This window comes from Erithacus rubecula (assembly GCF_903797595.1).
Source record: "Erithacus rubecula genome assembly, chromosome: 3".
Lineage (NCBI taxonomy): Eukaryota > Metazoa > Chordata > Aves > Passeriformes > Muscicapidae > Erithacus > Erithacus rubecula.
The window spans coordinates 90,228,385-90,242,617 of record NC_136689.1 but is presented as its reverse complement, the minus strand read 5'-3'; the positions used below and the strand labels follow the sequence as shown (position 1 = coordinate 90,242,617).

General features: G+C 41.1%; 1 protein-coding gene across 2 annotated transcripts; it reads left to right on the top strand.

The window, feature by feature from the left end:
• Positions 1-1,391: 1,391 nt before the first annotated feature.
• Positions 1,392-13,951, top strand: GALR1 (galanin receptor 1). 2 transcript variants are annotated; one of them, XM_079302820.1, is made up of 4 exons: positions 1,392-1,855; positions 2,018-2,161; positions 9,685-9,750; positions 13,137-13,951. In XM_079302820.1, the coding sequence occupies exons 1-4, from the start codon at positions 1,460-1,462 to the stop codon at positions 13,452-13,454; spliced, it is 924 nt and encodes a 307-aa protein (XP_079158946.1). In that variant the 5' UTR covers positions 1,392-1,459; the 3' UTR covers positions 13,455-13,951. The 2 variants fall into 2 exon arrangements, with proteins under 2 accessions (XP_079158946.1, XP_079158945.1); XM_079302819.1 differs by having other exon boundaries at positions 1,392-2,161.
• Positions 13,952-14,233: the final 282 nt, after the last annotated feature.

Genomic DNA, 14,233 nt, shown 5'->3' with positions numbered 1-14,233 from the left:
TAGTATGTTTTTGCTTTATATACTTATAAATTCTTAAATTAGTTACAGCAGATGTAGAAACCAGCTCAATCCAAATAAAAGTTTCTTAGATCTATATAAACTGAATTGTGCTCTCCCATGATGTGTTGCCTTGGACATAATGGAGCAGACCATACATTAGTTTAATTAAAATCTAGATCTGCAGAAGTCGATGGCTTTTCAGTCAGCTGATGTGCAGCTGAGATGCCTCAATATATGCAGCCAGAAGAAAGGTAGAAAAAACCCCGTCAAAATGCAGACCGAAAAACATATAAACAAAGGCTCGCTGCCTCCAGCAGCACATCTGGGCAGTTCTGTTGGTCACTGCTGCTGCCAGCTGTAGCTCACTGTCTGGTAATTGGGAAACAAATGTGTAAAAACCCTCCGGCAAATACGTTTCACTCGCATGGTATATGTACCGGTGAGAATATTCGCATGAGCTCGCAGCCGTGTGCTGGAGGAAGTTTTGTTTCACCCCTCTCTGAGAGGACAGGCTCCAGGAGCTCCGGTCCGGCTGCCGGGCTCCAAGGAGCGCCTCGCCCGGATCGCTCCGGAGCTCGCACGTCGTGACTTGGCAGTGAAAAGCGTCTAGAGTTCCCATTCCGCTTCTTTTGCTTTGCTTTGTTGTTAGTTTGTTTTTAGGTTTTTGTTGGTTTTGAGTTTTGTTGTTTGGGTTTTTTTAATAGGAAGGCGTGACAATGTCTGCCGCCTTTTGTCCTTAGCGATACTGAGTGATTAATGGAAGCCTGTGAAGGCGGTGAGAGCAGCGAGCACAGGCGGCGCTTAGTCCGGAGCAACACTTGCTGCCGGCTACCTGTTGAGGTGGGGTCACGCAGGGGCCTCATTTATTCCTGTCTTTCCAAGCGGGTTTATCCGAGCCCGGCGGGATCAGCCCTGCCGGGAGACGCGGCTCCCCAGCCTCCCTTGGAGTGGGGAGAAGTTTTCTGCGGAGAGGACCGGGATTCCGGCTGCCCTGGGCGGGGAAGCACCTACAAGCCGAGGGAGGGAAAAACAGGCGGGGGGGGAATAAAGAGGGCGAGAAAACCCCACCTCCCCTTTCTCCGAGGAGACGTTCCCGGGGAGCCCAGTCTCCCGAAGCTGCGCGGGGGCGCGGAGAGTCCGCGGCTGTGCGGGCGGGGCCGCAGCGGGCGGAGCGCTGCTGCTCCTGCTGCTGCTGCTCCTGCTCCTGCGGCTGCTGGTGCTGCTGTTCCTGCTGCTGTTGCTGCTGCTGCGGGGCGGCGGGGCTCCGCTCCCGGCAGCGCAAACTGCGCCCAGCGCGCCCGCACCTTCGCACCGCACCGCCCGTGCCGGTGCCGGTGCCGGTGGTAGTGCTGGTGCTGTGGTGGAGCGGCAGCCCCGGGCTCGCCGCGCTCCGCGGTGCCGGGGAGCGGCGGCTCCGCGTTCCGCCCGCGGAAACTTTGCCCGGCGCGCAAGGGGAAGGATGGAGCCAGGAGAGCCCGCGGCGGCGCCGCTCAACCTGTCCCGAGCCGCGGCAGAGACGCCCCGCGGGGAGTTCAACCTGTCCGGGCTGCTGGATGCCGAGGGGAAGCCTCTCTTCGGCATCGGCATCGAGAACTTCATCACCTTGATCGTGTTTGGCTTAATCTTCACCTTGGGGGTGCTGGGAAACACCCTGGTGATCACGGTGCTGGCGAGGAGCAAGCCAGGCAAGCGCCGGAGCACCACCAACATCTTCATCCTCAACCTGAGCATCGCCGACCTGGCCTACCTGCTCTTCTGCATCCCCTTCCAGTCCACGGTCTATGTGCTCCCCACCTGGGTGCTGGGAGCCTTCATCTGCAAGTTCATCCACTACTTCTTCACCATCTCCATGCTGGTGAGCATCTTCACGCTCTCGGCCATGTCCGTGGACCGCTACGTGGCCATCGTGCACTCGCGGCGCTCCTCAGCGCTGCGTGTGCCCCGCAACGCCATGCTGGGCGTGGGGCTCATCTGGGCGCTCTCCTTCGCCATGGCCTCGCCCGTGGCTCACCACCAGCGCATCTTCCACCGCGAGACCAGCAACCAGACCTTCTGCTGGGAGTTCTGGCCCAACCCACGCCACAAAAAGGTCTACGTGATCTGCACCTTTGTCTTCGGCTATCTGCTCCCTCTGCTGCTCATCTCCTTCTGCTATGCCAAGGTGGGGCAAATGTGAAACCATGGGGGGACGCAGTGGTGGAAAAGGTGTCCGTGAGCCATAGAGCCATTTCTGGGAGTGTGGAGGGGCTTGGGAGAGAAAAGGAGCAGGGCTGAGTTTGTGCCACAAAGGGAGAGGGCAGGTTTTGTAACCGAGGGAAGTCTGAGGGGTGACAACTTATGTTCAATATCACAGAGAGATCAGAACAAAGACTACATGGGGTGAGTGGGGGGTGCTCTGGCAATTACTGGGGTTTCTCTGTCAGATTCCCTTGTTGCAGTATGCTAAGAAGCCCCAGTGCTCTGCTGCTTTCTCCATCATCATGACTCTCCTAATTTTTTGCAATGCTGTGTGAGGAGTTTGACTCAATAAAGTAGAACAGAGCAACAAGTTGTTCAGGCTTCACATGAAGCATTGTGGTTTTTTAAAATGTGCATGCACTTGAAAGTGGCAAAAATTCTATTTGGTGTTAAGAATAAAATGTGCATCATGCTGCCTGGTCCCTGTGGTGCTGTGTCTTACCCCAGTTGAAGTTAATGAGAGGTTACTTCTGACTTCAGCAAAGCCAGGTGGTTTTAGGGAGCAGGGCATGAGAACTCAGGTAGGAAAAAAGCAATAATTAAGGATGCCTGAATATGGGTATTAAAGGATTTTCTGCTTGAGCAAAGTGTCACATTTTTCTGGAGTAATAATTGCAGCCTTCAGCGTACGATCCTCTGCTTGCTGCTGAACAGGATCTGGAGCACCAGTTGCTACCTGCTGAGATAGGCAGAGATCATCCTATTTCTGTGCCAGCTGAAAGATTCAGTTGCTGGATTTCTCCTTAGGCAGTGATTTACATTTGAGGGGATAGGACTTTTGAGAGGATGTGCTCTTGCACAAATGTGCTGCTTAAGTCAGTTCTTCAGCTGGCAAGTTCAATAGATGTACCTGAAATATTTCATTTGAACAAGAATTTTTATGTTCTGCTCAGTTTTACTTGTGTTACATCAGCTTAATTGTGATGTGTAAATTGAGGTTATAATGTCCTCCTACTCTAATGAAACCAAGACATGCAGAACACAAAGGACAACATTTCTAAATGACTGTTCATAGTGGAACAAATCCAAACTGGCAAATGAAGAAGAAACACGAGTTTTCACACATAAAGACAATCCTGTTTTCCCTGAGTGAATACACTGGTATTTCAATTACTGTGGTGAATATCACTGAGCTGCAGTGATAGATTGCCAGTTTGAAGAAAGTATTACATATTGCAGGGAAAACATTACAGAATGTGTGCATGGGGGATTTCACCTACTAATTCTTCCCTTTTTTAAAGCCAAAGCATCTTCAGTTCAGCATAAAGTACTGGCCTTCAAAATATAATTATATGAGAGAAGATGAAAAAGAAATCTTTTGAAATAAGCATAGTCCTGTACAGTGTAGGCATGAAAAAAGCAAATATGTTTAACCAAAATATATGCATAGTAAAAAAACACACTCTGTCATTGCAAAGCACCTCTATAGAAGTAAATCTCTCAATATTAGAATTAATATGTAGTTTTTTAAAAAAGCAACGAAAACCCTTCCAAGCCAACAAAAGCAACTCTGTGTGAAAAATATGCCCAAGAACAAGTTAGTAAAATTAAGGCCACTTGAAATTACAATGAAATTGTGTGCTTAAACTATTGCCAGGCTGGAGTGTCACCCTGGCTTTATGGTGTATTTTGAGCCTGTATGTGTGATCCTGCTTGCCATGGTGTCAGGCTGGAGGAGCTAAGCTAAAGGGGTGGATTTTAGAAGATAGCTAGGAGAGAGCTGGCATTCCCATGAGTTTGCAAGCTGAAAAGTGCTGTGACTCTTAAGGAGCTATCAAAAGTATTCATTAGCCTGCAGCTAAAGACTCATTCCTGCCCTCCTTAGGAGCCACTGGCAAACCTCCAACTGCAATATTTTGGGTCAGGGAGAGCCTTCTCTTCTCAGGCTGAGAAACCCCAACTCTCAGCCTGTCTTCATAGGAGACATTAATCTCTGCATTAGTTTCTTATGGACTTCACTGGTTTTCATGAACTGTGGATCAGCAAGCTAACACAATCTTCTGCTATGGTAAATTAAGAGGAAGGAGACTCATTTATCTATTTGAATATATTGCCTTTTCCAGACTCCTTTAAGGCAGTTCTGTTTCTTTCATAAACAAATTGCAGTTGAACTTTCAGTATTGAAAGTCTCATTTTTTAGGGACTCTAATAGGGAGCCAAGTTCTTTCTCTCTCTCCCTCACATTTATATCCTATTAGCAGAGATTTGCGTTTTTCCCATGGATAACTATGCTATTGCAATGTACAGAAGTGCTGAAGTGGTGCCAAGTATTTGGAAGCAGTGTCCTCCCAAAATATCTCATGTGATATATGCTCTTCAGGCAGAAATTCATGAGATCATGCTCTGTCCTGTCTGTACAACTACCTCTTTTCCCTGTTTCACAAATAACACTGGTTCAGTTTCAATGCAAATTTTTGATAGAGGAGTGAAAATATCAGAATTAAGGATGCTTCCCTAGTTTTGTGAAAACAGCAGACAGTTAAGAAGTGCAGAGTCTCCATTATCCTCTCTTTTAAGGAGTCAGTTTGCATTCAACTGTTAAACAAGCCATAAGGGAAGAGGTCTTTTCAACTTACAGAGAAGACACATCTTTTTGGGAACACAGTAAAGAAGTCACAAATCCATAGGAAACCAGCTTTTGTTGCCTCACAGAACTACTCTTGAAAGAATCTTAACTATGTCAGAGGGAACAGCAGTGATTAGGTAGTGACCAAATGAGTCTCAGCACTGCATACTTACAGGCACCTTGAGTTCTGACTCTTTTATTGCTTATTATTTTACTTGCTGTAATCTTGTAATAATGACTTTTTGTATGTGTTTTGTAACAGAGCTACATTTGCTCACTAATGTGTCCTTAAAGGGTAAAGTGATAAATGATTCCCAGTCAGCTTCTAGCAGTTGGTATCTGCCAGGGTTGTGCTATGTTACAACTGATTTGGGGTACCTTCCCTTCTCAAGGATTCACTCCTTGAAAGTCAGGCCTCTTTCAATCAAACCTTTAGGTTGGACACCTATAATGATTAGCAAACATTTCCTTTTATAGATGAATAATATTGAAAGCTTTCTTTAAAACAAATATGTCTTGCCTTAAGAATGTTTCCATTCTTATCTATCATTCTGAACATTCTGAATTCATGTCATGTGTGATTTACAGACTTGGTTAAAACTAAGCCATAAAAAGCAACAGCCTGAACATAAAATACAAGCTTATCTGGCTCTGGATATTATATTCAAAGTTTTACTGAGCAGCAAGGGGAAAACTTCATTAAACTGCACTAGAAGAGAAAAATAAAAGGTATGACACATTAGTCACACACTCCTAATTGAAAGAGGGTGAAGGATCTCTTGTGACAATAGAAGTAGCAGCATTACTTTAAAACATGGATTGCAGGCAGTGGCACTAGAATTTCCATTCAGGTTTGTACTACAAAGATGGTTTAGAATGTAATGCTCACATAAAATTCAAACAGTTCATTCTTACTAGATAGTGACCTTGTGCAGGCTTTCCTTCTGCATGATTTTCAGTGGCTGATAATGAGGGTGTGGTCAGTGAAATGCCAGACAGCAAACATGGTTTTTAGCAGTGTAGACTTCAAATTTTCACAATGCTCAGTAGACTTACACGAATAGGTACAGGTAGTTGAAGTGATTTTCTTCACAGTTGTATTGGAAAAAATTCTTTCTCAACCTGATTGGTCAAAGCACTGTCATGGCTATCAAACCATCTTGAATGTAGTTTCTGAAACAAGTGAGGGAAAAAATAATTTTTAAAAAGTTTTAAAAAGAAAAGAGGGAGAAAGAGAGAGAAAAAAAGAGGGAGGGAGGGAGGGAGGGAAGGACGGAAAGGAAGGAAGGAAGGAAGGAAGGAAGGAGGAAGGAAGGAAGGAAGGAAGGAAGGAAGGAAGGAATGAAGGAAGGAAGGAAGGAAGGAAGGAAGGAAGGAAGGAAGGAAGGAAGGAAGGAAGGAAGGAAGGAAGGAAGGAAGGAAGGAAGGAAGGAAGGAAGGAAGGAAGGAAGGAAGGAAGGAAAGGAAGAAGGAAGGAAGGAGGGAAGGAAGGAGAGGAAGGAAGAAAGGAAGGAAGGGAAGGAAGGAAGGAGAAGGAAGGAAGGAAGGAAGGAAGGAAGGAAGGAAGGAAGGAAGGAAGGAAGGAAGGAAGGAAGGAAGGAAGGAAGGAAGGAAGGAAGGAAGGAAGGAAGGAAGGAAGGAAGGAAGGAAGGAAGGAAGAAGGAAGGAAGGAAGGAAGGAAGGAAGGAAGGAAGGAAGGAAGGAAGGAAGGAAGGAGGAAGGAAGGAAGGAAGGAAGGAAAGAGGAAGGAAGGAAGGAAGGAAGGAGGAAGGAAGGGAAGGAAGGAAAGGAGGAAGGAAGGAAGGAATGAAGGAAGGAAGGAAGGAAGGAAGGAAAGGAAGGGAAAGGAAGGAAGGGAAGGAAGGAAGGAAGGAAGGAAGGAAGAAGGAAGTAAGGAAGGAAGGAAGAAGGAGGAAGAAGAAGGAAGGAAAGGAAGGAAGGAAGGAAGGAAGAAGGAAGAAGGAAGGAAGGAAGGAAGGGAAGGGAAAGGAAGGAAGGAAGGAAGGAAGGGGAAGGAAGGAAGGAAGGAGAAGGAAGGAAGGAAGGAAGGAAGGAAGGAAGGAAGGAAGGAAGGGAAGGAAGGAAGGAAGGAAGGAAGGAAGGAAGGGAAGGAAGGAAGGAGAAGGAGAGAAGGGGAGGGAGGAAGGAAGGAAGGAAGAGAAGGAAGGAAGGAAGGAAGGAAGGAAGGAAGGAAGGAAGGAAGGAAGGAAGAAGAAGGAAGAGGAAGGAAGGAAGGAAGGAAGGAAGGAAAGGAAGGAAGGAAGGAAGGAAGGAAGGAAGGAAGAAAAGGAAAGGAAAGAAAAGAAAAGAAAAGAAAAGAAAAGAAAAGAAAAGAATAAGAAAAGAAAAGAAAAGAAAAGAAAAGAAAAGAAAAGAAAAGAAAAGAAAAGAAAAGAAAAGAAAAAAGAAAACTGTAGGCAAAACCAAGGGCCTTCCAAATACCATGAGTGGTAGTTGTGGTCATATGATCTGTACCAGACTAGACCCTAGAAGTCTCCTTACAGTCTCTTACACAACAACATAATTTTCTTATCACAGCACCTCACCCTCATCTCCAGAAAAGAGGGAAGCTGGTCTCTGACCAGCAGGTACATGAAAGCTGGGGCTGAAAATATTACATCCTATGAGATCAGGTTGGGACCTAATTTTTAGCAAGAAAAGTATTTCATTTCATGAGTTAAAAATATGCATACAAATGTATTAGGGGATATTTTGAAATAATATCTTAAGAGAAATAGCCTAAGACAAATTAAGAGGCACAGTGTAGAACAATTCTTCATTCACGCTCTTACAGGAACAATTGATTATTCATTGGCCCAGGGAAGAGGCAATTTGAAGATGGTAATGGGGAGAGTGTCTTTGATTTGCCTTGTAGTGGTTGTGCACAAATATAGCTCTTTTTAAATACTCCATAGCATTCTGTGTAGGTCTTTGAGAGCTGTTCCACTGCTGTTGATAAGTAATTGCATTTTGCCTATTTCTCTTGCTGTTACTTTTCCTGCCCTCTGGTACAATACCATGAAGAGCCAATATGTTTCCACTGCAAATACTTATTTTATGAAATGTGCATGTAACCCAAAAGACGGGAAGCTGAGAAGGTTCATTTGAGGGTTACAGTCTAAATTGACACCACCTCCCACCCCTCTCAAATACCCAATTTACCTGTTTTGTCTCCTGCATCTTTCTTTGAACTGGAGAGAGATACAATGCAAAATTTTGGGCTAAAAGTTTCAGAAAAGAAGAAAAAAATGTTTTTAACTTTAAAAAAGATTTTGCAGTTCTGATCTCTGGGAAGAGTTTATCTGACTTTAGTTTTGGGCTGTGAGGGAGAATCACAGAGCAGTTCAGTCAGTGGGTGGCACATGATGGGATAGAAACAGCCCATCACTGTAAGTTGTGGGAAAGGGAAATGATAGATGAAGAAACAGTGGTGGGACATGAACTTAATTTCATTCCTCCCATGCCTGTTTTTTTAGATTTATGTTTTTCACTGATGGGCTCAGCAATTCAGCTGGTCTGCACATGGTGATGGGAAGTGAATAAAAATTCTGTGAGCCACGATCACTGTTCTTCTGCTGGGTTTCTGTCCTTTCCTTTGGGTCTGCTTCATACTGAAAAGGAAAGCAATGCAGTCAAAACGGGGCTTTCTCAGGGAAAGCTCACTTATTTTTCTCCTGCTTTTTCTTAGCCTGGGTTAGCCCTTGGAAGTGGCCTGGATAGTGTTTCCAAATAGGAAGTGCACGCAGGGTGAGTCACATGGTGTACATAGACAGGCACAAATGAACTGCACTTACAATACTTAGTGGTTATAAGTAATTTCTTATGTTTATTGGTGGTGGTGGCCCTCTGGAGCTAAGAGTAGATACCTAAAAAAATGAAGTCTGCTGATAAGCTCTGGACGCTCACAAATACCATCTTAATTCTTTTAATTCAATATATTTGTCTATAAAACTCAAATTCCAGAGCGGGATCAAGTCTCTAGATCATCTTGACTGATGCCTGTCCTGATAGTGGTTAGCTGTGCACCCCAAAGAACACAAAGAAAATGTCCCCAGAGGATATTAAAGAATCTGAATTTGTACCCTTTTCTTCACCTCAAGATCTCTATGCATCCTCTATCCAAACCCTTATGTGTAAATGAAAATGTTAAAATTTGGCTGCTGCTCTTGGGCGATGAACCTTTTTGTGATGTATTTTTAAAATTTGCTTGTGAAAGACACATGGTGAGTATCATCACATTATTGTTAAATGTCATGCCTCATGTGCCATCTCATTTCAGTATATATTATGTTTGAAAGCTTAAGCTTCTTTCAAAGATCAAATAGTGCCAACATCTTGATTATGTTAAACAAGCATCCATCTGAAGAAAGAAAATTATGCAGGTGACTCAAAAAAGCTCTGACTCAAAATATACACTTTTCCTATGTTGCACACACTAAAGGTCACTCTAAACCAACAGTCTTTGACTTTTTATGGAAAAAGAGAGATTGCTAATTCTATGTACAAGATAGATTTCCATCTGTTTTCCTTGTTAATTAGTGATATGTGTTTGTTGTGTAACACATCTGAATCTTTTTATAATCTTTACTATATAATTTTATATATATATATATATAATAATCTTTATTTTATAATAATTCAGTTGTGTTCTGCTTTGTATTTGTTGATCCACACAGACTCACATATGTAAATTTTTCTTTTCCTGCTGTGCGTGTTTGAAATCTGGTTCAAACTGGTTCAAATCTGGTTCAGCAATGTTTTTTAGTGAATCATGCAGCACTGGAGAGCACAAGAGTCCTCTAAAACTCTTGAATTGTTTGAATTTTGTTTGAATAGAAATTGGAGAAATATGATAAAGAGATGCAAATTTATCTTTTCAGGTTCTTAATCATCTGCATAAAAAGTTGAGAAACATGTCAAAGAAGTCAGAAGCATCCAAGAAAAAGGTATTTTGCCTTCACTACTAATACTCATTTGTGTGTATTTTAGTTTTATGGCTAAGCTGATTTGCTACTTGTTGCTAAGGATGTGACAGAGAGAAAAAAATTAAAATTAAGCATGTAGTGAAATTTTCAACATCCCTCTGGACTTAGCAGATTGGAATCTTTTCAGATCCAAGTTTTCCATCACATTGCATCAAGGCATTACCTGAGATCCTCATATTTGAAGCTTCAGAACATCTGAAATTTAGGCACAAGAAAAAAACCTGTCTTTTGTGTTAATTTTTTTTCTTTTTTTTTTTTTTTTTTTTCCTCACAGGCATTTTCCCCTGACTTGTAAAACATGGGATTTTAAACTTTTTTTTTACTAGCTGATTTTGTAATGTTTCAGTGAATAATTCCTAGGCTGTATGAGGAACCTTTAAAATTAAATTTTTATTGCTTCCCAGTAGGAGCATAATAAGAGACTTTTAATGATTCTCCAATTCTTCTATCGATTTTCCACACAATGTTTCTTCTCCTACATTCAAGACATAAGTCATGTACTGGATACAAATAGAATCATGAGAGGTCTTTAAAGAAGAATATAAGCTTCATGATTTAGAACAATATTTGAAAGATGCATTTAAACAGAGAATTTGTCAGTTAATATAATGTGGTTGTGATTTTTGAGCGGATTTGACCACAGCAATGATTTGACTAACTTCTCATTTTATGGATGTGGAGAACAAAACCCCTTAAGCTGTAGCTCTTAATTTGATCTGATCACTATTTTCATATGGGCATGGAAAGCCTGCAATGTAAATGAGATTTATGATAAATTTGAGTCCCTGGAGTCAATGAGGAATAAGTATTCTCTCATTTTTTCATTCTCTATTTTTTTTTTTTTAATATCCTACTCAATAAATTTTGATTCCTAGACTTAAAAGCATTATGGCCCTGACTCAGTAAAATACTTAACATATATACTTTTACATTTAATGTTGTCAAGGCCAAAGGTGTCGTTTTTCAAAGATATTTTGTACGTTGCCATCTCTCATCTAATTATTCTCATACTGGAAATATCTCTGCATTTCCTCTAGCCACTAACTCTCAAAAATTTTTGATCTGACTAGGAATTAACTTTCCTAGGATAAAGCATTACATATATGGTCAAGACTGTTTGTATCAGGGTTCAGTAGGCAAAGGGGAAAATAAGCAGCCCAGATTTTTTTGCCTTAGAAAATGAGTTTCTAAATCTAAGGCCTAACTCAAGTTTTTCAAAGCAACCCTGTCTTCATTAGTGTATTAGTTCTCTCTTTGGTTAGCCTTTCTTCTTTTCCTTCTACTCTCTTGTGAGGAATGCATTACAGGTGTAATTATACATTTTTAGCTTTATTCAAGCCTTTATAAACGTTCTAGTAGCAGAATCTTAAAATAAATTTCCTGCAATTGTGGAAAAAAAAAAAGAAAAATACTAATTTGCCTATCATACTTTTTGGTCACAAAGCATCAATATTAACATCATGCACTTCAAGTAGATTTTATTTGCCAGTAAGAAACCCTAAGCAAGCTCCCAGTAGGTAAAAACGAGCTTTAGTGATACCTTGCTTGCAAAACAAAGTGATGATTTTGGAAAAGTAAGCTCTGAAGTTAGGCTTAGGAGGAACAATGGGGCAGAACAGATGCTGTGAGGTTTCCTAGTACAAAATTGCTTCTTCTGCAGATATGAAACACCTTAAGTAAAAGTTACAAGAGACACATTATCACCCTCTGCTTTCAGGTACGTCAATAGCTTATTGAAAGTGATGGTCCTGGTTAACTTTTCTCAGAATTCTGTACAAACTGAATGCCTCTTTTGAAGTAATACTGCATGTGGTATCCTGATAATTTGCTTTTACTTGTAGTATTAACCCATTGAACACATCAATCTAACAAGCAGACTTGTTAGAACACATTCTCCTGATAAGACCTGAAAAAGAAAATATCTCTGTCGCTGTTTTAGAGACAACTGATTTAAACTTCATAGGTCTAAGCAGAGCAATGGCTTGTGAAAACATTATTTCTTTAGACTAAACAAATTATATTAACTACAGATTTAATGTCCTTTGGTTTCTGCTGCAAGATTATACTGACCAACAGTATCATCTGTCATAAGTTATTTTGGCTGTTGCCACAGAAATCAAAATGGTTTTCCTGCAAATATTTCTAAGCTAACTCATGTTCTGATTAGGTAGGTCAGTTTAATTGTTACTGTACATTAGTTCAAATATAGACCAAGTTCAATAAATAGCAAAATATCTACATATTGTCTATCCTGCAATATTTATCATTCTGTGGCCACTGGGTTAGTTTTGGATATGAAGAAGTTGCCTGAAAAATTATGTTATAAAGTGTTAATATAGAAATTATAAGGGCTCATGACATAATATGCTTTGGAATTATTATTAGACTTTTATTTGGAGACCTGTTTAGTTGAAAGAGGCTCTTGGTAGAGGAATAGATATTTATTAGGCCACTGCAAAGCACTAACTGCTGTTTCTGAAGTAGATGAAAGCTAAAGAAAATATTGACAGTCAAATTCCACTGTGCCCTGTCAGAACACCTTCAGCACTTGAAGGTCCGGCTGATTCTGGAGCTCAGAATGCATCTAATATAACTGATGGCCCTCTCATAAACAGTGGAAGTGGAATGTGGAAGAAGCACTGAAGATATATTTTGTTCCATTTTTTAATTTAGTGTTTGGTGGTGAACTTTAATTTCCATATTGGTTTTGATAATGTGCAATAACCAGAAATCTCAAGCCCTTACTTTTGAGGGGTTTTTTTCACTAATTGTATCCCAGAATGCTGGTTTATGTGTCTCTCTGTGGAAATTCTGTGTTTAAAGGAGACACTTCTAAAAAGCTTACTAAGTAAGCACTTGGGCAAGCTCTAAGCTTTTCCACCAGCTGCCTTCGTGCATAATACATCTCTCTTGAAATTTTAATCAGAAATTTTTGTGCACTGTACTAAAATATAGATCATTAGATCTGGATGAGATTTCCCAAAGACCCCTGTTGTCATTATTTTACAACAGGCTTAGGTCCACTTCAGAAAAGGCCAAGCTTTTGTGTAGGGAGTTAGGAACATACTTCTTAATTTGAGGTAGGTTGTGCATTTGCTGTTTACTGTGGCATTTTCCAAGGCTGGGGTTTTCCTTGCAGTAGCTCTCTATGGAAAATAAAGCCCATACAGGTAAAGGGGTGAATTCAATAACAAATACTGCAGTGTGTTCCCTCTCAGTATACTTTTTGCTGTGGGTTGGTTTGTTTTTTTGGTTTTTTTTCACTCCAAATAGTAGTTTTGAAGTAGGTTTAAAGCTGATTCTTTGAGTGCTCATCAGACATATGTGTTTTCCTTTTCTTGTCTCAGACAGCACAGACTGTGTTGGTGGTGGTAGTGGTTTTTGGCATCTCCTGGCTGCCTCATCATGTGATCCATCTCTGGGCTGAATTTGGAGTTTTCCCACTGACTCAAGCCTCCTTTCTCTTCAGGGTAACTGCACACTGCCTGGCTTACAGCAATTCTTCTGTGAACCCAATCATATATGCATTTCTATCTGAAAATTTTAGGAAGGCCTACAAACAAGTCTTCAAGTGCCAGATTGGTAATGAATCACTTCTGAATGATGCTAAGGAAAATAAAAGTCGGATAGATACACCACCCTCTACCAATTGTACCCACGTGTGAATGTTGAGAAGCCCTGTCTGTTGGCTCTTCCTTTATGTAAACTAAACACCAAGAAAAAAAAAAGCACAATGAGCTTTATCCTGAGTTTATCTTGATAAAGCTAATTGGTATTTAATGTACTGAAGTTGTATTTGTTACCAAAGTTTGTGAAACTCATATGAAAGAAACCTGGGCTGATCGTTTGCATCTTAGATAGCTTTGTCAAATAAAGCTCTTGGACTTCCATAGATATTTGTGAAAAAAAAAAAAATGTTGAGATGATATGTCTGTATTCTTACTCACCAAGCATACAAAAGTACAAGATGTTAATGTGGACAAGTGACTTTCTAATATCTTACTCCATGAAAGTGAAAAATTGATGAATTTCATGTCCTAATAAATACTGGACTACTGTGATTCCAAAAGGAAAGCTTTTGTTCTCTCTTCAGATTGTTTTAACAACACTTTTTTTTTTTTTTTTCTTTTTACAGTAAACTTGGGCTCTGGTTTGGAGTTGGAATAAGGTTTACAAAGCTGTTTACTTTAGAGAGGAGATGCTATTTCTATCTGTTTAGCTGGTTTTAATATGCCTTACTGAGCAAGGTTCTCCACTTCATATGGCTGCCTTGCTGTACACACAGAACTTTTGTCTACACTATATAGGGGTTTTTTTTATAGCCTATATGTAGTTGTACCAAAATGAAGATTTGTGTCTAACTGGGGGAAGCTTTTCTTCATGTGCTGCATGTGCATGTGTATGTTTATTTTCTTAATTTCATAGGCTTGGAGATGGAGGTACA